The sequence below is a fragment of the Aotus nancymaae genome, unplaced genomic scaffold (genome assembly GCF_030222135.1).
Source record: "Aotus nancymaae isolate 86718 unplaced genomic scaffold, 86718_ANA_hifiasm-v0.15.2.pri h1tg000040l, whole genome shotgun sequence".
In the NCBI taxonomy this organism is placed as follows: domain Eukaryota; kingdom Metazoa; phylum Chordata; class Mammalia; order Primates; family Aotidae; genus Aotus; species Aotus nancymaae.
In genome coordinates, this window is record NW_026988454.1 from 110490288 (window position 1) to 110516546 (window position 26259).

The 26259-nt window shown below is 38.1% G+C and overlaps 1 protein-coding gene across 1 annotated transcript in view; it reads left to right on the forward strand.

Moving 5' to 3' along the window:
• Window positions 1–26259, forward strand: part of PKHD1 (PKHD1 ciliary IPT domain containing fibrocystin/polyductin) — a 499554-nt gene that overhangs the window by 185386 nt on the left and 287909 nt on the right. The window contains exons 41-46 of the mRNA XM_021665443.2: window positions 6055–6180; window positions 8545–8601; window positions 8850–8980; window positions 19021–19133; window positions 20276–20381; window positions 23019–23153. Of these exons, the coding sequence (XP_021521118.2) occupies window positions 6055–6180; window positions 8545–8601; window positions 8850–8980; window positions 19021–19133; window positions 20276–20381; window positions 23019–23153 (668 nt within the window). The remainder of the gene's footprint in view (window positions 1–6054; window positions 6181–8544; window positions 8602–8849; window positions 8981–19020; window positions 19134–20275; window positions 20382–23018; window positions 23154–26259) is intronic.

The window sequence follows — 26259 nt, forward strand, 5'->3', positions numbered from 1 at the left end:
GATCAGATGGTTGTAGTTGTGGGGCATTCTTTCTGAGGCCTCTGTTCTGTTCCATTGATCTATAGCTCTGTTTTGGTACCAGTACCATACTGTTTTGAGTACGGTAGCCTCGTAATATAGTTTGAAGTCAGGTACTATGATGCCTCCAGGTTTTTTTTTTTTTTTTTTTTTTTTTCTTAGTATTGTCTTGGCTGTGCAGGCTCTTTTTTGGTTCCACATGAAATTTAAGATGGTTTTTTCCAATTCTGTGAAGAAGGTCATTGGTAGCTTGATGGGGATAGCATTGAATGTATAAATTACTTTGGGCAGTATGGCCATTTTCACGATATTGATTCTTCCTAACCATGAGCATGGAATGTTTTTCCATATGTTTGTGTCCTCTCTTATTTCCTTGAGCAGTGGTTTGTAGTTCTCCTTGAAGAGGTCCTTCATATTCCTTGTTAATTGTATACCTAGGTTTTTTATTCTCTGTAGCAATTGTGAATGGGAGTTCACTCATGATTTGGCTCTCTGTTTGTCTATTATTGGTGTATAGAAATGCTTGCAATTTTTGCCATTGATTTCATATCCTGAGACTTGGCTGAAGTTGCTTATCAGTTTAAGGAGACTTGGGGCTGAGATGATGGGGTTTTCTAAATATACAATCATGTCATCTGCAAACAGGGACAATTTGATGTCCTCTCTTCCTATTTGAATACCCTTTATTTCTTTCTCTTGCTTAATGGCCCTAGCCAGAACTTCCAATATTCTGTTGAATAGGAGTGGTGAGAGAGGGCATCCTTGTCTGGTGCCAGAATTCAAAGGGAATGCTTTCAACTTTTGCCCATTCAGTATGATATTGGCTGTGGGTTTCTTATAAAGAGGTCTTATTTTATTTTGAGATACAATCCATTGATAACTAGTTTATTGAGTTTTTAGCATAAAGGGCTGTTGAATTTTGTTGAAGGCTTTCTCTGCATCTATTGAGATAATCATGTGGTTTTTGTCTTTTTTTTTTTTTTTTTTTTGAGGCGAAGTTTCGCTCGTTACCCAGGCTGGAGTGCAATGGCGCGATCACGGCTCACCGCAACCTCCGCCTCCTGGGTTCAGGCAATTCTCCTGCCTCAGCCTCCTGAGTAGCTGGGATTACAGGCACGCGCCACCATGCCCAGCTAATTTTTTGTATTAGTAGAGACGGGGTTTCACCATGTTGACCAGAACGGTCTCGATCTCTTGACCTCGTGATCCACCCGTCTCGGCCTCCCAAAGTGCTGGGATTACAGGCTTGAGCCACCGCGCCCGGCCTGGTTTTTGTCTTTGGTTCTGTTTATGTGATGGATTACATTTATAGATTTGCATTTATACATTTATAGATGAAACAGCCTTGCATCCCTGGGAAGAAGCCAACTTAATCGTGATGGATAGCTGTTGGATTCGGTTTGTCAAGATTTTTGCATCAATGTTCATTATGGATATTGGCATTAAATTTTCATTTTTAGTTGTGTCTCTGCCAGGTTTTGGTATCAGGATGATGTTGGTCTCATAAAATGAGTTAAGGGGGATTCCCTCTTTTTGTATTGTTTGGAATAGTTTCAGAAGGAATGGTACCAGCTCCTCTTTGTACCTCTGGTAGAATTTGGCTGTGAACTCATCTGGTCCTGGACTTTTCTTGATTGGTAGGCTATCAATTGTTGCCTCAACTTCAGCCCTTGTTATTGGTCTATTCAGGAATTCAGCTTCTTCCTGGTTTAGTATTGGGAGGGTGTAAGTGTCCAGGAATTTATCAGTTTCTTCTAGATTTACTAGTTTATTTGCATAGAGGTATTTGTGGTAATATCTGATGGTAGTTTGTATTTTTGTACAATTGTTGGTGATATCCCCTTTATCATTTTTTATTGCATCTATTTGAATCTTCTCTCTTTTCTTTTATATTAGTCTGGCTAGCAGTCGATCTATTTGTTTGATCTTTTTAGAAAACCCATCTTATGGATTTATTGATTTTTTGAAGAGTTTTTTGTGTCTCTATCTCCTTCAGTTCTTCTTTGATCTTAGTTATTTCTTGCCTTTTGCTAGCTTTTGAGTTTGTTTGAGCTCCTCTAGTTATTTTAATCATGATGTTAGGATGCCAATTTTATATCTTTCCTCACTTCTCTGGTGGGCATTTAGTGCTATAAATTTTCCTCTAGACACTGCTTTAAGTGTGTGCCAGAGATTCTAGTATGTTGTGTCTTCATTCTCATTGCTTTTGAAGAGCATCTTTATTTCTGCCTTCATTTCATTATTTATCCATTTGTCATTCAGGAGCAGGTATTTAGTTTCCATGTAGTTGTGTGGTCTTGAGTGAGTTTCTTAATCCTGAGTTCTAATTTTATTGCACTGTGGTCTGAGAGACTATTTGTTATGGTTTCCATTCTTTTGCATTTACTGAGGAGTGTTTTACTTCCAATTATGTAGTCAATTTGAGAATAAGTATGATACAGTGCTGAGAAGAATGTATATTCTGTGGTTTTGGGGTGGAGAGTTCCGTAGATGTCTATTAGGTCCACTTGGTCCAGATCTGAGTTTAAGTCCTGGATATCCTTGTTAATTTTCTGTCTGGTTGATCTGTCTAGTATTGACAGTCGGATGTTAAAGTCTCCCACTATTATTGTGTGGGAGCCTAAGTCTCTTTGTAGGTCATTAAGAACTTGCTTTATGTGCCTGGGTGCTCCTGTATTGGATGAATATATATATTTAGGATAGTTAGCTCTTCTTGTTGCATTAATCCCTTTACCATTATGAAATGCCCTTCTTTGTCTCTTTTGATCTTTGTTAGTTTAAACTGTTTTATCCGAGACTAGGATTGCAACCCCTGCTTGTTTTTGTTCTCCATCTGCTTGGTAAATCTTCCTTCATCCCTTTATTTTGAGCCTATGTGTATCCTTGCACGTGAGATGGGCCTCCTGAATACAGCACACCAATGGGTGTTGACTTTTTATCCAATTTGCCAGTCTGTGTCTTTTGATTGGGGCATTTAGCCCATTTACATTTAAGGTTAATATTGTTATGAGTGAATCTGATTCTGTCATTTTGATGCTAGCTGTTTGTTTTACCCATTGGTTGATGCAGTTTTGTCATAGTGTTGATGATCTTTAGTTTGGTATGTTTTTGAAGTGGCTTGTACTAGTTGTTCCTTTCCATGTTTAGTGCTTCTTTCAGGAGCTTTTGTAAGGCAGGCCTAGTAATGATGAACTCTCTCAGCAGTTGCTTGTCTGTAAAGGATTTTATTTCTCCTTTGCTTATGAAGCTTAGTTTGCCTGGATATGAAATTTTGGGTTGAAAATTATTTTTTTTTTTAGGATGTTGAATATTGGCCCCCACTCTCTTCTGGCTTGTAGGGTTTCTGCCAAGAGATTGCTGTGAGTCTGATGGGCTTCCTTTGTGGGTAACCTGACTTTTCTCTCTGTCTGCCCTTAGCATTTTTTCCTTCATTTCAACCCTGGTGAATCAGATGATTATGTGCCTTGGGGTTGCTCTTCTTGAGGAATACCTTTGTGGTGTTCTCTGTATTTCCTGTATTTGAATGTTGGCCTGCCTTGCTAGGTTGGGGAAAGTCTCCTGGATAATATCCTGAAGAGTGTTCTCCAATTTGGTTTCGTTCTCCCTATCACATTCAGGTACACTGATCAAACATAGATTGGGTCTTTTCACATAATCCCGTATGTCTTGGGGGCTTTGCTCATTTCTTTTCACTCTTTTTTTCTTGCCTTCTCACTTTATTTCATTGAGTTGATCTTCAATCTCTGATATCCTTTCTTCTGCTTGATCGAATTGGCTATTGAAACTTCTAAATGCATCATGAAGTTCTCATGCTGTGTTTTTCAACTCCATCATGTTGTTTCTGTTCTTCTCCACTCTGGTTATTCTTGTTAGCATTTCATCTAACCTATTTTCAAGGTTCTTACTTTCCTTGAATGGGTTAGAACATGCTCCTTTAGCTTGCAGAAGTTTGTTATTACCCACCTTGTGAAGCCTGCTTCTGTCAATTCATCACACTCATTCTCCATCGAGTTTTGTTCTCTTGCTGGTGAGGGGTTGTGATCCATTGGAGAAGAGGCATTTTGGCTTTTGGCAATTTTAGCCTTTTTGCGCTGGTTCCTTCCCATTTTCATGGATTTATCTGCCTTTGGTCTTTGAAGTTGGTGAGTTTTGCGTTGGGTTTCGGAGTGGATGTCCTTTTTGTTGATGTTGAAGTTGTTTCTTTCTGTTTGTTAGTTTTTCTTCTAACAGTCAGGCCCCTCTGCTGCAGGTTTACTGGAGTTTGTTGGAGGTCCACTCCAGACTATGCTTGCCCCAGAATAACCTGCGGGGGGCTGCAGAACAGCAAAGATTGCTGCCTGTTCCTTCCTTTGGTGGCTTCGTCCCAAAACAGTATCTGCAAGATGTCAGCCAGGCCTCTCCTGTATGATGTGTCTCCCAGTTAGGATACACAGGGGGTCAGGGAGCCACTGGAGGAGGCAGCCTGTCCCTTAATGGAGCTCAAGCACTGTGCTGGGGGATCCATTGCTTCCTTCAGGACTGCTGGGCAGGGACGTTTGAGTCTGCTGAAGCAGAACCCACAACTGCCCCTTTTCCCAGGAGCTCTGTTTCAGGAAGGTGGGGGCTTTGTAAGTCCCTGACAGGCTGCTGTCTTTTTTTTCTGAGATGACCTGCCCAGCAAGGAGGGAATCTACTTGACAGTCTGCCTGCAGAGGTCTCTCTGAGCTGCTGTGCTGGGCTCCGCCCAGCTGCTGTGTAAATTTCCAGGGGCTTTGTTTATGCAGGCAATGTTGAAACCACCTAATGGAGCCTCAGCAATGGCAGGCACCCCTCCCTCCACCAAGCTTGAACATCCCAGGTGGAGCTCAGGCTGCTGTGCTGGTTGCAAGAGTTTCAAGCCAGTGGATTTTAGCTTGGCGTTGTAGGCACCAGAGGGAGTCTCCTGGTCTGTGGGTTGTATAGACCATTCAAAAAGCACAGTATCTGAGCTGGAGTGCTGGAAAAGTCCCTAATGCCTTCCTTTGGCTGGGAGAGTGAGTTCTCTGGCCCCTTGTGCCTCTTGGGTGAGGCAGTGCCCCACCCTGCTTTGGCTTGTGGACTATTCCCACTGTCTAACTAGTGCCAATGAGATGAACCTGATACCTCAGTTGGAAATGTGGAGATCACTGGTCTTCTGGAGCACTCTCACTGGGAACTGCAGACTAGAGCTGTTCCTATTCAGCTATCTTGGCAGAAGTTGAATTTTTACTATTTTAATGTCAATTTCCTCCATCAGAATGCAAATACACAAATGCAGAGGTTACTTAGTTTTGTTCATCTTCACATTTCCAGCACAATGCAATGCACATATAAACAATGAAACATATAGTTTATATTCAGTAATTATGTATTCATTGACTCATCTAGGCCTCATAACCAGATTTGGGGATCATAGAATATACCTATGGAGCCCATATAATGATTTTCCTAATTGTCAATTTTTTTTAGCATAGTAGAGGATAGCTTCTTTTTTAGTTTTATAAACCTATCCAGTTCAAATGTGAGAGTCATGATCCTCAGGCCAACCTTTGGCCTTGCTTTCAGTTAGGAATAAGAGTCTCTGGCTATCTTGGACCAAGAATATTATTGCCTGATAAATTATAAATATAAATTCACAGCTTCAGTTTTCAAAGATTAGGGTTGGCCTATAAGCAGTTATCTTCACATTATCCGTAACTTCTCATCTGCTATATTGTGATGAGAGCTGATACCAAAGATGATGGACAGTTGGAAACCTTGACAGCTATGAGTTCTTTTATTGTTTAGACATATTTTGTCTTTCTCAGTCTGTTTGTTTTTTTCTAACCCTTGATTGTTGAGTTTTACCCTTTTTATTGTTGAGAGCTATTGTCTTGAGTTACCCATTTTCTTCATTAGATTGCTGCTTCTAACTTCCTATCTCCTGAGTTTCATTATTATATGGGAGAATGTCTTTAACTATAGTGTAGCTTGCTTTAAATATGGTCAACAGAATCTCAGGAGCCATTTCTAATTTTTACTTTACTTTTTCCTATTCAGAGTCTTTCATACAGGGCTGCACAGTGTGGAACTCCTTCAGTAGAGGCCTCAGCATGTGTAGGACCTCGGGCCTGAACGTGGACAGTAACTTATTCTACAATATTTTAGGTCATGCACTGCTGGTTGGTAAGTAAAACAAGTTTGTTTAATTTCTGCATTCTTGAACAGAACACAGTTTTTCACAATGAATTCTCCTCAAATTTCTAATTCCCAATTTATAAAAATATTGGCCTTGTGATTGTTAGAAAAGAAATACCTAATAGAGATGATGGGGCAATGGATGCAGCAAACCACCACCATGGCACGTGTATACCTATGTAACAAACTTGCACAATCTGCACGTGTACCTCAGAACTTAAAGTATAATAAATAAATTTTCAAAAACCAACAAACAACAAAACAAAACAAAAGAAGTTAAAAAAATAAAGAAATGGGCTATAGTAAAAAATTCTAAATTTAAATTTAGTCATCACTGAGTGGCTTGCTAAACTTCACCTATGGGACACTGATCTTTTAAAGGTTAGTTCCGGTTAATCAGTATAAAATGGGAAGTTTTAAAGTTTACTACCAGTAATTTTCACAATAATTCTAAGTCACATACATATGTCTTTGTATAGTCTTATAGATTGTCAAGCTTGGATGTTGACCAAGGATTTAAAAATCTGGAATTCTCTTCTTAATAGAATTCAAGCTCTTGTTGCTTGCTGAAGAAACCCATATTTCAGAATCTTCAACTCATCACCTGTATCTACTTGTGTTTCCTAACATTCATTCACCTTGCAGAACTCAAAATTATTCTTAAAAATCTCAAATTGCATCATATTACTTCTCTCTTTTGAGTTTCTTACTGCTTTTAAAATAGAATTCCAAACTCTTAACCAGACTTAAGAGATCCCGTCAGTGATTTTTTGTCTCTGTTAACCTCTGTAGAAAACCAACAGAGTTTGTTCTTTTTCTCTTCCTCTGTACTCTAGTGACACTAAAATATTTTATTTTAGTTCCTTCCAAAGAGCACACTTTTTCCTTTCTTGGGGTCTTTGCACAAGCTCTCTGGCTCTGTTCATGCCACTTACTCTCCTCCTGCAAGATCCCCTCTTCCAGACAAGTTCTTCTGTTTAAGCTCTCTAAGCACCAATCATTGCTTCTTGATTTAAAATGATATACCACATTTCTGGTCATCTGATTAATGTCTTTTTACCACCGAATTTCTTGAGGACATTGTCTCCTGAACACTTAGCATATTAACTAGTGCATTGTAGATCTATTAGTTGAAAGAAATGAATTAATTAAGGAACAAAAGGTCTCTAGTTTTATCAGAATAAAAAAGTAAATCAGAGGTTTTCACTGAAAGTGGGAATGTAACTGTATTTGTTAAATACTGTTTGATATTTAATTCTATAATGTCATCAGTGGGAAAATATATGTTTCATTTAAGAACAATCTGTTGAGATAACAGCTATAAAAATTCTATAAAAGTATGTGAGATGGAAACTGTCTAGTGAGAAAATACGAATCAGATACATTTGCTTTAAAACACACTCTAGCTCTAAAAGACAAAAAACTAAGGGCAACTGAGGTGATCAGGTGCAGAAAAATCTTTTGATTAGAAAAGGACAGCCATAGGGAAGTCAACTAACAGATGTAGGATTGACTTTGTTTTTTTCTATGTTTGTCCATGCAAGGGAAGAGGTGAGACATCAAAGAGAAATTGAGAGAGGTATCCTAACAGTATTACCTTAGCAGAAAACAATTATGCGGAATAGATATTAACTACACAAGGAAGAAAATCTGTAGGAGGAATTTAGCCTTTAGTGCTTGAATGTTTTGAATTATAAGCTTTTGACAGCTTTCTATTATAAGTGAGGGAATTAAAATTTTTGTTTATTAATGTGGTAAAGCACTCAATCTCACGCATAACAAGTGTGCCATCCCAGACCCAGGAAATGACACAAGAAAGCCGCTTTACTTAAAGACTTTGTAATGAAGAGTTCTTTGGGGCTGCTCTTTATTGACAGCACTTAAGTGACTGATTTCTCTATGTAGTATGGACCATGCTTTCTCTTCTATTCCAACCTCAGTGGTTTGGGTGTGAAGGTCCTAGGCATTATCCATCCTGTTCCTCCAGGACATTTCAGACCTTCTAAAGGAAGATGGGGGAATGCAGATAGCAGGTGGCAAGTTTGAACAGCTAGGAATGGGGTTGGTGTTGACACAGGATATGCGGCACTTAACAGTGGAGACAGTTCCACTTAGACCCCTCTTAAGAAGTAAAAGAAATCTGTTTTTCTATTCTTTTTATTTAAAATGAACTTCTGATTCCTGATACTCTAGAACTGAAGAGTTCATAAGATCTGTATCTCTTTCCCTGGTTTACAGATAAAAACACAAAAACAAAACAACACACACCCAAAGAAAAAGTAGTGTTGCAGCATCCCTTGTTTTCCGGAGTGGCCTAAAATATGCTCAAGTAACAGGGTCTTTTGTTCTTAGGGACATGCATGGAGATGAGATATATCTCTTGGGAGGCAATTCATGGAAGGAAAGATGGTAAATATGTAAACTAATTTTAAATCTATTACAGTGTATTTAAAATTGTCGTATATTTTATAGACAAGCCTGATGGCAAACTGTTAGGTCTCTTAAGTTTATTGAGCATTCTAAGTATTTTATAAATATATATACATATATATGAAATGCATTACGTGAACTCTGATGTGTATTAGTAGAATCAAGAATGTTGAGTTGTGTGAATTTTAATTATGTTTGTGGATCTCCTGGGTTTGTTTAAACATTAGACTGGTCAGGACATGGAAATATAATAAGGAACAACATAATCATCCGGGTTTCTGGTGCTGAGGGACTCTCCAATCCTGAAATGTTGACACCATCTGGCATCTATATCCGCAGTCCCACCAATGTTATAGAGGTAAGATCTTCAGCTCCACTAGGAAGGCCAGGACCAGGAGGGCATAAAGTTCATTCTAAATCAGGGTTGTCATGTTTTTTGGCTTCCCTGGGCCACATTGGAAGAAGAGTTGTCTTAGACCACACATAAAATGCACTTCTGATAACACTTATGATAGCTGATGAGCTAAAAAAAATTGTAAAAAAAATCTAAGGTGTTAAGAAAGTTGATGAATTTGTATTGGGCCACATTCAAAGCCATCTTGGGCCGTAGGTGACCTGTGAGCTACGGGTTGGACAAGCTTGCTCCAAAAGTTCGTTAAGGTGGTAGCATTAGTGGTGGTGTGGTATGAAATGTTTACTTGCTGCACATTAGTATCAAGAAATTAATTTATAATTTTGCATTAAACAAGTGCTTTAGGATAAATGTAAGTATTCCTCTCAGGATTCCTGGAAACAGTTTTTTGAAGCAATACATAATGGAGCAAACAAAGTAGATATTGATCATTTCCTGGTCATTTAGATAATGCAAACTAAAATATCTCCCTGAACTATCCACTGTGGGTGCTGATTTTTGTCTCTCTTGATTCCAATCCCCATTTCTTATTAAACCGTTACTATCTTACTATGTTAATGTGGCTGTATTTTGTCCTTTAAAAATGTTCAAAACTGAGTCATGAGGTGTATAAGGTCATGTCAGATTTTAGGAGGATGAAGTACACTTCAATGACCTTGATTTTTTAAATCCCATTATTTAGTATAACTTAACATTGGTTTCTCTTGGTAAATTTCTGTCTAAACATTTAAGAAATTAATTTTTCTGGGGACAGTTTAGCTGTAGACCTGTGAGTGAAGAAGTGCCTCAGTGTAGTGGCAGGCCATTTTGTTTCTCCTTTTCTAATTATTTTATTCCATGGATCATCTATGAAAGGAGTTAAGGGCCTCACTCTTCTAGGAAACTCCTCTGAGCATCCACTATGTCATGACAATTATACCGAGTTTCTGAGGAATTCAGAGGATGAGCTTTTTTCTCACTGATCATCTGTTTTTAATTATCTTCAGCTGAATAACCTCTAGTAAAAGTAGTGGTTATCTCTTCAACCTTCCTTAGAGTCTTAATTACGTTTCTTCCAAGCACAGCACTTACACACCATTTTAGGTGCCTAATGGGAGTGGCTAATATGCCAGGAAGCAAAGGAAGCAGAACTGCATGGACTGCAGGAACCCAGACTCCAGACCTAGGACAGCTGGAGCTGCATTTAACTTGTTGGCCACTATTGGCCAAAAATCCTAATGCTAATTAGGATTTTTCTTTGTTGTTTTTTTAAACTTTTAGTTTTAAAATAATTTCAGACTTACAAGAAGCTACATAAATAAAAGAGAATTCCTATGTGCTCTTTCTATGTCTGCAAGCTTTTGGGCTTAAGAAACCATGCTTTTCTGTATTTTTCTGGGCAGCATATTGTTGACTACATCAAATGCCTAGAGGAAAGTAAACCGTCAGGGTCGCCCAGCTCACCCTGCTGTGCTAAGCTGGAATGTCGTTGTCTCACTGGGTAGTATGTGGTCTGCTGGACAGGTGTGCTCGCCACTGGCTGACAGGAAGAAGGGCTGAGCTGGCTGCAGGTGCAGAGAACCAGAGGGTAATCTGAAAAGCTATGGGTTGCGTGAGCCTTTGCAAAATGGCCTGTAGAACAATATCCAGTCAGCAATAGAAAAATTGAGTCCACAACTAGCTACTTGCTCTCCCTCCAATGCTTTCCATTTCCCTTCATTTACCTTCTTACTCTGGTGTCCACTGAACAAAATTAGAAAGAAATACAATGCGTATGTTTTGAGAATGGAGTTTTAGGTTAAACTGGTAAAGTAGATTCATTAGGTATATTCCTGACATATTCATCCTTGGTGACCTTAAAGTTCAAATTCTCTTTTCATTAGATTTTAGACACTAGCACAATGTCTAAAACATGGTAGTTGCTCAAAAATGTATTTAATATAATGAATGAATGAATGAATGTAGGTATAAATCTATAACCAAATGATATGGGGGAAGAAAATAGGAAAGTAACGAACAAGTTCCAAAGTTCTAAAATCATTTTGATGGCTGAAAAAGAAGTTTAGTCAGTTGAAGCATTTAGATTCTGCTGGGCTGTCAGCATTAAATCTTGCAAAGCCTAGTCCAGTTTTTCAGTTGTGCCATTGGCTTTCTGTTATTCAGTGTTTTTTGTATTCTGTTGTCTGGGATGTGCCATTACTTAAAGACATAGGTGATGACTGGGCATATGTGAAAAAAACCTGTGTTCCCTAAGCTGATCTCAAACTCTTGGTCTAAAGTGATCTCCCGACTTTAGATTCCCAAAGTATTGGGATTACAGGTGTAAGCCACCAGGCTTGGCCAAATTAGTGTTTATTGTGTCCTGTATGGATGATATACAGAGTGCTTTGAAGAACATATTTTAGAAATATACCTTTATTCCAAAGGGATAATAAGGAGGCTTTCGCAATAAGAAGGTGTGTGTGTGTGTGTGTGCACGTATTTGGGTGTATGTGTACAATATGTGGAACATAAAGAGATCTGAGAGAAAACTGTGATTAATTAGGATTTTTCTTTGTTATTTTTAACTTTTAATTTTAAAATAATTTCAGACTTACGAGAAGCTGCATCAATAAAAGACAGTTCCTATGTGCCCTTCATCTAGCCTCCTCCAATGATAACATAACCATAACCATAGTCATGGAGCTGAATTAAGGCCAGGACATTGACATTGGTATGAGAGTATTAATTAAACAAATGCATTTATTTAGACTTGAAGAAGATGATCTAATCTTCATGTTTGGGTAACCACCTCTGAAAGCCTAAACTCTCTCTCCCCACATACCTGAGTCTGACCTTGAAATCTCTGACCAGGCAGGTAGGTAGGCAGGAAAAATGATTCTCAAGTCTGTGCAATGGTTTGTGGTTTTATATTATTCCCAAATTGCCCTGTCACAGAGCTGAGACCTAACTCTCAGTCACAATGTAAGGAATTCACCTGGGCTTGCAGTCAGTCACGTTTGCACTTCAACCCGGCATGGTGCAAATAAATTTCAAGTGTGATATTCCTTTTTAGTTTTTATAGCCACAGGTGATATGCTTGTTTTCCTGCCCAGACTACAGAGCTGAGGTGAGTCCAGGGCAGGTTCATTGAGAAGCAAAACCTGAGCTTTGTACCTTCTTGCCAGTGAGGACTCATGAGTGGTATGTGCTTGAGTCTTTAGGGGCCTGTGGCATTCCCTGGTATGCTTTTAAATAGGCCTTTGCCATGCTTTCCAAAAGCAAGTTGGTGGTAGTTCTTTCAAGCATCACCTGTAGCTTCCTAGAGCACTCCATGCCCAGGCTGTCTTCCCCGAGGAACTCCAGCACCGGAGTCGGACTCCTTTGATAGGAGCTCATTATCTGTCAAGAAGCTGCATCTTTCCAGAAGATATAACCTATGTGAACCTGTTTACATTCCCTCTGGCTGGGAAGTCTTTGCTCTCAGACAGCAAGGGACTGTTCACTTCCAGAGCTCAGAGTCCCCCATGTTTATGTAGGTGTTGGAAATTTCCTATGAGCAGACCCCTGTTCAGGATAGTCCGTGGAAAAACTCTGAAGAAGAGCCCTTTGGAGACATGCATTTAATTTAAGGAGAATTTGTTCTGGTTTGTGAATCAATTTTGTAAGGAATTCTGTGTTTAAAGGCCCAACTTCAGTTCTCAAGCTTTCCTTACTCAATAGGTAATGTATATTTAAGAGCTGCCTGAAGGGTTAACTCACTTTTTTTTTTCTAGTGACTATAGATGTACACCTCAAGGAGCTGGCTTACTTGGGCAGTTAATTTCTCTCTGGAATTTCTTTTGCTTGAATGTCCATAATACATTGACTTCTGCAAAGAATTGATTTCCACACAAAATTCCCTGCTTGCCTTAAACCCTTCCCCGCAAGCTGCCAGCTGCCTGCATAAATATGTGGTTTTTCCTCATGAATCATTTGTAGCATACACAATTGGAATTGAGAGTACGAAGGGCCAGGAAGCAATGTGATCTGACTGTTCAAGTGCTTTTTTTGTAAGAAAAGTAAGCCTTAACAGCTAACAGAGGAACAAAGTTGCCCACCTTTAAATGTGCTTGGAAAGTGTTCATATGCGATCACCCAGATGTGCCATAAATGCTAATGGCACTAGGGCAGATAATTCAACTAACCCATTTATTCGTGAAAAACACATGCTTTTTGAGCATCTGTGCTGGCAAAGGTGATGAATAAGGATGCAGTCCTTGTAATATATATTTTGAAATGTAAGAACCTTTTTTTTCCTCTTAAGATCTTGGTAATGAAATCACATTTTCTTGGTAATGAAATAGAGCTGTGTGGACAAGTGAGATGATCACTTTTAGCCTCCAGTCCACATTTCTCATTGTATACTTGCAGACAAGCTGGGTGTTTAAGAAGCCCCCTTCTCTGGCTCTGAGTTCTTATATACCTCTGACCTTTCCCAAGGCTCATGGGTATAGAGAGATACACCTAGGGGAGGTGGCGTTTCACTTCGCTGGGGAAGGTTTGTGTTGTGTAATTATGAGTGAGAACAACAGCTGTAGTATTTCTTTGTGTATCTACAAGGGCTGAAAAGATATATTGGGCACTTGTATTTGCCAGCTAATAGACAGTGATTCTTCTTGAGGCCAAGAAGCACGAGTGCATACTCTGTTTTCTAGCAAAAGAGAAAAATTGAGATAACTGATTTAATGCTAATAAATGTTTTTTTCTGGGAATACCTGATGCCATATCTGATTGTTTATATGATATGAATAGTTTCCTAGTAAAGACTATCAAAGCATTCTAAATGTAATTATGTTTTTGTGTTTAGGTTTGTCTTTTCATCAAAATTTGGAGATGGGATATTGAAAAATGGGCATGGGTCATTTTGCTAATATGTGACTCCAGTGTAGACTTATAGACCAAGGTTTCTCAATGATGATGATATTGACATTTTGGACTGGGTAATTCTTTGTTGTCGGGGCTATCCTCTGTATAACAGCATCCCTGGTGTCTATGCACTGAATACCAGTAGCCCTCTTCTCTCTTCTCCATCCTCCAAGTTGTTACAATAAAAAATGTGTCCAGACATTGTTAAATGTTCCCTAGGGAACAAAGTCATCCCTGATTGACAACCACCACTCTAGACTAGGCCACTGGAAGATCATTGAAGTCTTAGAAATGGTCCTCATTCTTTGAAGTCATGTTAGCCTCTTCAATTGTGATTCATCTTAATATTCAATGATATCCAAAAGTCACTTTTGATGAGTACCATGTGGTAGGTGGGACATGTGATTAGAATTCTAAGTGCTTTTAGGAAATTGAAGAATTGCTCAGACTCCAAAATAATGAAGGCAGGAGAGAGTGGGCCAATTAGTTCACAAAGGAACAAAACATCCTGTAACTAAATGAAAAATGAGGAAGGAATGGCTGTTTATTTACAAATACCCAGAGTAAGAGAACCTTTAGGACCCACAGTGCATAGAAGCCAGAGCTAAGTAAACAGCCTGGGGCGATTGTGTCAGCATGTGCTGGCCTCCCTGACTAGGTCCTGGCTGCTGCCTGCTGGTCAGGCTTCCAGTGTCAAGGTGAACTCTGGCCCTGACTTACACTTCCCCCAAAACTGAAGGCCTCCAGGGGTTGAGGCATTCGTTCTTTATCTTACACAAGGCAGGGATTTGAGCATTATTGGGTTAAGAGCAATCTGTTTCAGTTTTCTCCCCCATATTGTCTTTGCTTGGCTGAGTGTGTGTGTGTGTGTGTGTGTGTGTGTGTGTTCCTTGTGGAACATGTGGTACATTCAGGAAGGAATAGGGTCTTTAAGTTCTCTTCCTGTTGGGACTGCCACTATATCATGACTGCCAGTGGATTAGCCAGGTTCAGGGAGTTACCTTTAATAATATCTCAAGTTGTCCTTTCATTTGGAAATTAAGATCAATAGAAATATTAGTTTAGAATGACTGAAGCCATGGGATGAAATGAGTCTACTCAGTCTAAGGATAAAGTAACAGAGAACAGCTATAAGCAAAAAGGTATGGAGTTCTCACTCTCGATCCATCCTTACTGAGAATGTAGTGAAACTCCCTGAGCTGTGTGAAAGACCAGTGCAAGACCCTGTCCTTGGATAGGTCAGAACTTCCTCATTAAATTCTCTTGTCTGCATCCAGTCCATATCCCTACTGTCTGCATTGACAATAGATGACAATCGCAGATAATCTCAGTCTTTTCATCTGTCATTGCTCAAAATTCCTGTGTCAGAAGCCGGTCCTCATCAACATGTCTGAGCCTTGATAACACTGGATCTCCATAATGCTGAAATTTCAGAAACCCCGCCTCCTTAAATGTACTCTTCAAAATGTCATGTGTTCTTCCTGACTACTCTTGGGGAATGTCCCACACCCCTACCCATGTATCTTTCTGTGCACTTTAAGCTGTGCATGCTTTCTTCCCCATGTGGTGAGAATGAGAAGGATTTTATATTCTCTGGATTTGGGGTGTGGAAAGAGCAACTCCTTAACTAAATCTGACCTGCAAAATGCTCTCCAGGTTTGGAGAAACCAAACACTACCCCCAGTGTCTTACATTTTGATATATAGCAATATCAAATCCTACTTCTGGTGCCTTCAGGATTAATTCACTTTTTTTTTTTTTTGGTGACAATAGATGCACACCTTTAGGAGCTGGCATAGTTGGATAGTTAATTTCTCTCTGGAATTTCCCTTGCTTGAATGTCCATGATACATTGACTTCTGCAAAGGGTGTTGCTCAATATGCTGTCTCTACTATTGGGGAGGCCACAGCAAATGCCTCTTCTGCCCATGACCTGGTGACAAGACTCTGCTTTGTACTCCCTTGTTTACGTTTCTTCACTTACACCCTATTATTGGGCATCCTGCCTTTGGGTCCTACCTTCATTTCTCTACTCTAGTCTCTAACTTTTCCAGGCTTGGACTTGGATGGAGCTGACTCTGACAACTATTTGCTCTGTGACTTTGGGAAAGTTACTCAACATCTCTGAGCGTCAGTTTCTTTGCTATGAAATTGTAATAATAATACAAAACTTATAAAACTATTGTAAAAATAAATGATACTCTAGAATCCAGTGCCTAGACTGTAGTGCCTTCTCTATAGATTTTTCACTATGACTATTATTATTCTGCTCCAACATAGCTTAAAAAATAAGTACTTCTAAGGAAAAGAAAAAGTTCAACATAAATATAACTTGCACTGAGCTGGGCAATGTTTTTGCTGGGTATGTTAGATGAAGATTCTTAGATATTCTGATTTAGTAGCGGGGTCATGAGGAAAGGATGAGGGATGGTATCCTGATATTCTAGGTCTCTATCCACTTTCAGTTTTCAGCAGTCGCTTCCATTTGCAGTGGGTTTCCAAAGCAACTCATGGCAAAAAAAAAAAAAAAAAAAAAAAAATCGCCAGGAAATAGTTTTTCTCATGTCTTTCTCCTCTTTGAACATCTCCTAAGACCCTTAGTAACTCTTAGCATTACTCTCTCAATCACCTCTAGAGAAGTAGTTCTCAAAATGGGCTCAAAATATCACCTGCAGCAGACCTATCTGAGTACCCTGTGATGCCCAAGAATAGAGAATACTGTCCCTCATCCCTTCCTCATCACCTTACTACTAAATCAGAATATCTAAGAATCTTTGTCTAATATACCTCCAGGTGAAGGTTGCCGGATAAAATACAGCATATCCGGTCAAATTTAAATTTCAGATGGTGTTTGGGACATACTTATACTAAAATATTTTATTTTTATCTGAAACTGGAACTTCACTGGGCATTCTGTGTTTTTATTTGCTAAATATGACAACTCTACTAGGGTGCACACTAAAGCTTAAGAAACTGTTCCTAGGGGATGCTCACAGTGTGGTCCCCACTGAGACCCACATAGAGGGCTTCACTGAAGTATTGTTTTTTAAAGAAAGGCATTTAACGTCTTGTTGAGTGTCACAGTCCTTATGACTCCCCATTCCCTTTTCTGTGACCCTGCTGCCAGTGTTCAGGATGAGCTCTCAAAGCCCCATAGTTTGTGTTCCCTGGATTAAGTGACTTCTATGGAGGACACTCCAGGCATTCTTTGTCTCACACCAGCCAGGCCATGAAAAACCCCCAGGTGATCAGGGATGAATCATGTGGGAGCCTCAGAGACTACATCCATGTAGCACAAGCCTTACACCTGAGCAGCCTGTTCTTTAACTTCTGTTCTCTAGGAAGACATAGGCGTCTTGGCTTTGGACAGCCACTCAGGCTGAGAGAGGTCACATGAACACACAGGAATTAGTCCCACAACTTGATTGATTGGTCCTACATTTCTCCCACTAATAGCATCACTGCAGTGTAGCAGCCTGATGGGGCCTCTGATTTTTCTCAAAGTTCTTTCTCCCTGATGGTAAAGAGAAGGCTTGTGATTCTTGAGATGTGAGAGTGTGACACTGAGAGAACTCAGATGTGATTCAGGAAAGGAGAAATAGAAACTTACGTAGAGTAGCCAACATATCGTTTACATTGTTGTCTGTAGTTGAGGTTGCAAATTCAAATACTGCAGAGTCTAGGCAGGCATCATAAATGAGTGAAACAGGAAGGGTGAGGATTGTGGAAAAATGATCCATTACCAAGAAGGCAGGCCCTTCTTATCTTCAGCTGGCCAGTGGCTACCTGACAGGAATTTGGGCTTAGAAAAGCTGAAAATCTGAATTTTTGTATTAAGCCTATTGGTTCAAACACGTGGGAAACAAAAAAATGTGAACATTGAGTAGGCCAAAAAAAAAAAAAAAAAAAAAAAAAACATTTGTGTACAGTCTTAAACCTTTAGGAAGCTGATTTTCTATTCTGTCTTAACAATATATTACATATGGATAAACATATTGTAGGTACTCCATTGAATTTATAAAGAAAACCTCATTCTGTTCAGTTTGATCAGAATTAGATCCCCAAACTCATATGGTCCAATAGAGAGAAGTCAGATTTTGTATGAACACATAAAATACATTATTTAGATAGTAAGACCTATAAAGAAATATCAAGGTAACTTAATAGTGTAATCGGGACAAAAGCACTTTGAAGAGATTTGAGCTGTATTTGAACTCAGTCACTTTGTCTTGGAACTAAGGCATAACTGGTCCAATCATGTGGCCTTCAGCCCATAGACAAATCATTGATTTATTCAAAGAACCAGAGAGACATATTGTGTAGGCTTGACTTCAAGGTACACCTTTGCCTTGGAGAGCCACCATATACTCTTGAATTCACCAAAGAGTAGAATCTTAGATGTCATAAGTAAACTTCTCACTGTGGTATCTCAGAAGGAGGCTTGAACATGAGATACCAGTTATTAAGATGGGAAAATTGCATCTAGTTGATCTGGCTGGAGGAAGAAGAATGATAATATTTTTATTAGTTTATTCTCGCATTGCTATAAAGAAATACCTGAGGCTGTGTAACTTATAAAGAAAAGCGGTTTAATTGGCTCATGGTTCTTCAGGCCATACAGGAAACATGAAACATCAACTTCTGGGGAGGTCTCAGGTCTCAGGGAGTCTTTGTTCATGGCAGAAGGCAAAGCAGGAGCAGCATATTTCATGGCAGGAACAGAAGCAAGACGGGGTGGGAGCCACAAGGTGCTGTACACTTTTAAGTGACCAGATCTCATGAGAATTCACTCACTGTGGTGAGAACAGTACCGAGGCGGATGGTGCTAAACCACTCATGAAAAAGCAACCCCATGATCCAATCACCTCCCACCAGGCCCTACCTCCAATACTGGGTATTACAATTCAACATGAGATATAGGCAGAGGGGACAGATCCAAACCATATCAGTATTTTTGTTCCTGAAAGTAAAAAAAGAATAAATGAGTTTTTAATAAAATACTAATGTACTTTGACAGAAAGTGAATATAAAAGTGGGACGAGTACAAACAAGAGTCTTTCTTTTTAACAAACTTACCACACATGGGATATCTATTTTTTAACTCTCCTTAATTTCTGTAGGGGAACAGAGTGTGTGCTGCTGGCTATGGCTACTTTTTCCATCTTGTGACCAGCCAGACATCACGAGCTCCACTTCTTTCCTTCACTCAGAATATTGCACATTCTTGTACCAGGTAACTTTGGGGAAATTCGTCTACATTTTGGCTGTAAGTCTTATGATTTCGCATTTTTCTGTGGAATGCTCTTTTGGCATTTGTTTGAGATTTGATGATGCTCCTGTGTTAAGTGTTTTCTGAAACTGCTTTATTGGGATATAATTGACGTACAAAGAGCTGTTCATGTTTAATGTATACAACTTGACGAGTTTGGAGATAAGTATAACCCCTGAAACTATCATCACCATCTATGCCACAAACATATCTACCACCTCTAAAAGCTTTCCTCCAGCCCTCTTTATTTGAATTTTTATTACTATGAGAATATTTGACATAAAATCTGACCTCTTAGCAATTTTTTAAGTATAGAATACAGTATTGTTAATTTTGCTATAATCTATACTTCGGCATTTTGCTGTATGGTAGATCTCTAGGACTTATTTATTTTGCATAACTGAAACTTTGTACCCTTTGACTAATACTTCCCATTTTCCCCTCCTCCCGCCTCTGCCAACCACAATTCTACTCTCTGCTTACATAAGTTTGAATATTTTAGATTTCTCATTTAAGTGATATAATGTTTTGCTCCTCTGTGTCTGGCTTACTTCACCTAGCACAGTGCCCTACAGGTTTATCTGCTTTGCCACAAATGGCAGGATTTCCTTCTCTTTAAAGGCTGAATAATATTCCATTGAAAGTATATACCACATTTTCCCCAGCTATTAACCTATTGATGGACATCTTGGCTGCCTCTATGTCTTGGCTTTTGTGTGTAATTGTGTTAGCATTATTTTCTAGATCATAATAGTTTGATGGTAAAGAGAAGAGAGTCACTTGAAAAGGCAGAAGGACAGAATGTACCTTTTGTGACGAGAGAATTCAATAGAGAGAGCAATTAAACTTCCAGATATGCGGAGCCCTTTGGAGGCTAGTGGGTTTGGGCTCTGGAGTAATCTGCATTTTGTTGGGATTTGGGAGCAGGTCACAGAGGGTAAAAGTGGAAGGGCTGAGGGATGGGCAAGAGCAGTCATGGGGAGGGTCACAGTTTCTATCAACCTCCACTCTCCCTTGTCTGTTACTTTTATATTTTCCAACAAGAAAAAGTAAGAAGTTAGAAACATAAAACCTGGCTTAATTTCATTCTTTGTTTCACTTGTTAGGTGTGGTCTCTTTGTATACCCTAAATTTCAGCCACCTTGGAATAATGTCACTGGCACCACCCTGTTCCAGAACTTTACAGTTTGGGAAAGTGCAGGTGGTGCTCAGGTAATTTTTTTTTTTTGTTATTGTTAATTGTTTTTTAAATTAAAGCTGTCATTTGTTTTCTCACAGCAATTCATTATGCATATCTACTTACATGGGAATGACTCGCCCTTGAGGGGAGCGTTGCTGTGCTATCACAGTTTTAAAGAACCGATGGATCAAAGGTGCTTGTAGAGTAGTTGTTAAACAAATTCCTAGTCACTAATCCAGGGTTAGATCATTTTCTCCATTGTGCATTTTTGGCAACTGTAGTAGAGAACAAGAGTCATAGAGATTTATAACTAGGAGAGATCACAGAGGTTACCTATTCTTTCCATCCCTACTTAGAGATATAAATTAAGGCTTAGTAGCACAACCAAGTGCAGAATCTAGACTCCAGATGTTGGCATTTGATGTCCTGATATCCTGAATAATACATGCCCCAGTCTTAAAGAAAAGCACTGTTTGCCATTGGAACACAAACATTCTAGCTCAAGATACCATTCTTACTTTAGTCAATAAGCTAAATTTTCTATTTTTTTCTTAAGAGAGAAAAGAAGGTTAATATTTAATCATTTAATTTTCATTATCCCAGTGATTTTCTTATAAGGAAGCTTTGCATGTTCACTGTCAACAGCAGCATGTAAACGTTATCCAGGGCTACTCTTTGATGCTATGCAGTCAAAATTACGTACACTTTGTCTTTGTCTACAAATCTGGAGCATAAGAAATATAGATGAAGAAATATGTTTGTAGAGTCTCCAGGAAATAGAATACATATAATAATGTCACAATAAGGAAGTCAAAGATTTATTTCATATATCCAACAAAAGATAGAAAACAGTGGCTGAAGAAAGCCCACAAATATATAATTAGGGTAGCTAACAGGTGGAGTCCAAAATTTATTTAGTATTTTGTTCTCATTTAATTTTATAAAATGCTTCCCATGAGCACTATAAATATTATAGGGGTAACAAATCTAGTAGAAACATTTGTTAAGTGCCTTCTTATGCAGAGAAGCAGTTTATGCCTGCAGGGGCTTAAACTCTGTCTCCCTGCTCTTGAATAGGCTTATTCTAGAGGAAATAATCTAGTGAAATGAAAATATTAAAAGATGCTATTAAAGCCATTTTTTTTGAAGTTTTGCAATCTGAAATGTTAAACCTGTGAAGGAAAGAAAAATACAGAACTACAGCTTGAACTCTGTACATTCGAATTTAATCAATCAAAAAGTCCAAGTAAAAAAAATACTCTTGGAATTACACTTTTATAGGGATGAATAAGGGGGGAATTAAACAATGTAATAGCAGCAAATTTAAAAAGTAAACTTTCCTCTAACTATACCAAAAAAGAAAAATGCAGAGGATTTATCCTTCCCTATTTAAAAAGTTGCTACAAAGCAAAAGTAATCAAGCAGATTGTAAAAGTAATGTCTATCTTTGTGCCCATATACAAATTGATTACTTGATTACAAAAGTATTCAGTAATCAAGTAATCAATTTGTATATGGGCACAAAGATAGACATGTATGGAATAGACATCAATGGAATAGAAGTGAGAGTCCAGAGAAAACCCACACATCTATAAACAAGTAATTTTTGACAAAGGACTCTAAGACTATTCAATGTGGGAAATAATAGTCTTTTCAACAAGTGGTGCTTGTACAACTAGATAGTCACACACAAAAGAATTAGTATCCTACCTCATACTACTTACAAAAGTTAACTTAAAATAGGTCATTATGTACTAATAATAAATAAAATTAGCCAAAAAATTGGGCAAAGATGTAAACATAAGAGCAACTCTGTCTCCAGACCAGTGGTGTCTTAGTCCATTTTGTGCTGCTATAACAGAATAATAAAATTTGGGTAAATTATAATAAACAGAAATTTATTAGCTCATGATTCTGGAGGCTGGGAAGTCCAAGATGGAGAGGTCAGTGTCTTGCTGCATCAATCTATAGCAGAAGGGCAAAGAAAGCAAAGAAGGAGCAAGTGAAAGAACTCAGCCTCAAGTCCTTTTGTAATCAGCACTAATCCATTCATGACCTACACACCTCCTAACACTGTTACATCAGGGATTAAGTTTTCAACACATGCTTTTTGGTGGACAAGCATAAACCATAGCAAGTAGGAGGCTTACAACTCTACCGAGCTCATTTTGTTATTACATGACCCTGTTCAGGTTATCATAAACATATATGTACATAACTTATGTTGAAATTACAAACACTGAATCTGTAGACATGCCAAGCTACTTATTTCATATTTGCAATCTTCTGGCAATATGAGTTAATATATAATACATTGAAGAAAATGTTAAGCACTAGAGTTCTTGGGTGCTGTGTTTTTCTCTATTAACTTTGTGTGATTTGGCCAGTCCAAGTTTATTTTAGATATGTGGAGAATTCATACTGATCTTTTTAATGTATTGGTTATTATGAGGAGAAATGAAAAGTACAAAGGGGTGTTACCAAAGGAGACTCATTAGTGCTGACCTCACAGCAACTTTAGGATATCTGTATTGACATTGATGGACAAAAGGTGCTTTAATACAATATAGCATGCTTGTTTATACTTAATCAATAATTTTAAAAACTATAGGAAATCTGCAAGAAAAACCAAGTCTCAGATCTTTGCTGTAACATGCTGTATTTTATAGATTTTTAGAAGTAGCAATCTTCACCTGAAAAACTTCCAAGTTTATTCATGCAGAGATTTTGGAATTGACATCTTGGAAAGTGATGCAAATACTTCAGTTACTGACAGCTTATTACTTGGTCATTTTGCCCACAAGGTAAGTGCCTTAGTGTCGTTGTTGCAGGCTGTCCATCACAACAAAATTACATATGCTGGGCCCCCTGATGATCCAGGATATGCAGTTTTAATAGCATTCTTTAGTGAATCTTGTATTTAATTAGTAAAAGTTAAAGGAGCTTTTTATTTGTAATAGTAGTGATATTGATAATAAAACTCAAATATTCACGGGTTTTAATGTTATGAGTACATATAAATTCACAAAAGTCATGAGTGGCTTACAGAATTTTATTTGGTTGCAATTTAGAATTATTATTTATATAGAAAGAGGTCAAATCATGAAATACAAATTTGCCTAGTTTGTTAGATTAAGATTTTGTATGTGATTCACTAATACTTTCCTAAGTATGGATTTCTACATGATAAAAATCAGGCTCTAGATGACTTATCAGGATACAAGAATGCAGATGAGGCAGAGTACTTCCAGGTGGTAAGCACTAGTTTCCGAGGTGGGGGTGGAGGGTGGGAGGTGGTGGTGTGTTGGGGGGAGGGGGATGGGGTGGGGGTTGGTTCAGGGGTGTCATTGGTCTCTTAGACTTCAGATCTATAATGGATCCCCTAAGTTCTTGTGTTTATTAGAGCTACATTCATACTAGTCATCACATTGTTATGAAAATCATAGATTTCTTGAGAGCCAAGGAAAGAATATTCTCTTCAGTTTGTTCTTGAGTGCTTAGTCCAATAGAAATTTAAATGATAATTTTTTATTCTTATGCTTCCATTGAAGATTATTTCATAGCTGTAGATAAAAATATGAAGATTTTAAAGGCATTTTCTTGTTGAGCTACATTTTCCTGGGTTTAATTCTCAATTTTTCTTAGTAAAATCTCCTTTGAACTATCTTTTTCAGGAGATAAATACCTGGCAGCATTTATTTCCTCTAAAAGGACTACTACCTTGAGAGGTTATCTTCTTTGCAGACTGTGTAGTTTTCAAGAAAGGATGGTACCTAGATTTAGATTCTGTGATGCTGCAGACATCAAAGGTCCTTAACTTTTCCAGAAATAACCTTAGAGTATATATAAAACACAAAATTCCCATCAAACTGAGTAACTGTCTTGATAAATTAATGTTGCAGTATCTTAATTGATGTTAAATAGACATCATAATTAATGGGAGAGTGACATAAATTAAGATATAAATTATGACAAAAGGGTGCCTATCACGAGATAATCAAAAATAATCACACCCTTGGGGTATGATTCACTAGGAATGTAGTACAGCTAAGGGCCTTTCAGTCTCTTAACAAGTAAGTGCAGACAAGAGTCCCATGGTGGAAAATGTTAAACAGTTTTGTTCTAGGGGATGTCTAGATGCTGGTTAGTTATCCAGATCATAAAACCGCATAATTAAAGAGCCAACTATTACCTAAGAGATGAGCTGGTTAAAATTCTTGAATTTAGGGGGAAACGGAGGCTTGGAAAGTTGAATTGCCATTTAAGGTTCATGTCTAGTATTGTGGGACTAGGACCACCCTTATATCCTCCCTCTCCTGGTCAAATACTCTTCAATTGCACATGGAAAATGGCTTTGGCAATGGACATTTATTAGTGCCTGTACCAATGTTCCCTGAAGTGTTTTTCATGGAAGGCTAGCCCTTGGATAGAAGGGCTAGAAAAATAAGATTCTTTGGTTAATTATAATTATGCTGTGCTGTTTACTGTACCCTCTGTTTCCCAAAATCTCAAATCCAAAGATGTAACATACAACATAAGCATTAGATTGTATTGTGTCAGGGAATTTTGTTAAATAAGTGGATTTTAACTGCTCTTGTCACAAAAAAGTAACTGTGAGATGATAGATACATTAATTTGCTTCAGTATAACCATCATGTTGTAAACCTCAAATATACAAAATAAAATTCATTGAAAAAATATACTAAAGGCTCTGAGAAATTCTAGCATTAAAGTGAACAAGCAAAAAAATCTGTTAACCTTTACTTAGCACAGTATTTTTCAGATTTATTTGGGAACCACTATGTCGCCAGGTGTCAGTTAAAAAAAAAAAAAAAAAACAGCAAAAGAAAAAGAGGGTGCCTGACCTCTGTGGTTATGGGACTCTGATTTTAGCCTCTATCTTTTGTGCCTGCCATTCCTTTAGGAATTAAGACTTTTAAAGAATTTGGCCTGTCCATTGTTAGACTTTCCACTCACATGTAATTGATGGCATACAATTATCAGTGAGTCATATCCTAACATAAACATTACTTTCTGGAAGAACTTTTAACATTAGAAGGATTTTTTTTTTCCTTTAAACATATCTGTATATGTGTTGGTTCTTTCACAGACAATATTAACTTTGTATTGAGATGAATAATTTTCTGTAAGGATGGCTTGAATATACAAGAAAGAGATGTGCTATAGCATGATGATATATCCTAGTTTGGGTGGGTAATTTGTTTATACCTGTTGGCCCAGCATTCTGTCTAATTAACATACCCTTTCACACTAAAAAATGTCTGATTTTAATTTAAATTATGGTCACCCTACTTATCAAAGTATCTGTAGGATGGCTGTCTTTGTTGTTATTGTAATTAATTTGAGCAGATGATGCTGCTTTAAAAAATGTCTTATTCAGACAGATGCTGATGGAGTTGCTTTATTCTTCCTCCTGTTTCTCTAGGGTGATTTCCCATTTTCACTTGTGGATTTGTCTTCTTCAATTTAGACCCTTCATCTTTTTGTTTCCCTAAATTCTGTTGTAGGGCCCCTTTTCTTCTCAATATACTAGCTCTCCCTGGGAGAAATCTCATTTTCTCTAGTGGTTTCAATTACCATCCACATGCTGATGTCTCCCATATATTTGCATTTATTTCTACCATCTTATTGTGCACTTTGAGTTTGTAATCCATTTTTGGTTTCCGTTTTTTTTTTCTTCTTTTCTATTTTTATTTTTCTTGCATTGCATAATATCTTTTTACATTGACTCATTTGAAAGTTATCCATTCTGTTATGATTATTTCAGTTGTTGGCCTTAAATTTTTAATGTGCCTGCTTGTCTTAACAAAGTCTAAATCACATCAGCTCTGTTAAACTTTACGTAAGCAATGCCAGGACGTTAAACTCCTTTAGCTTCTTTCCTTACCC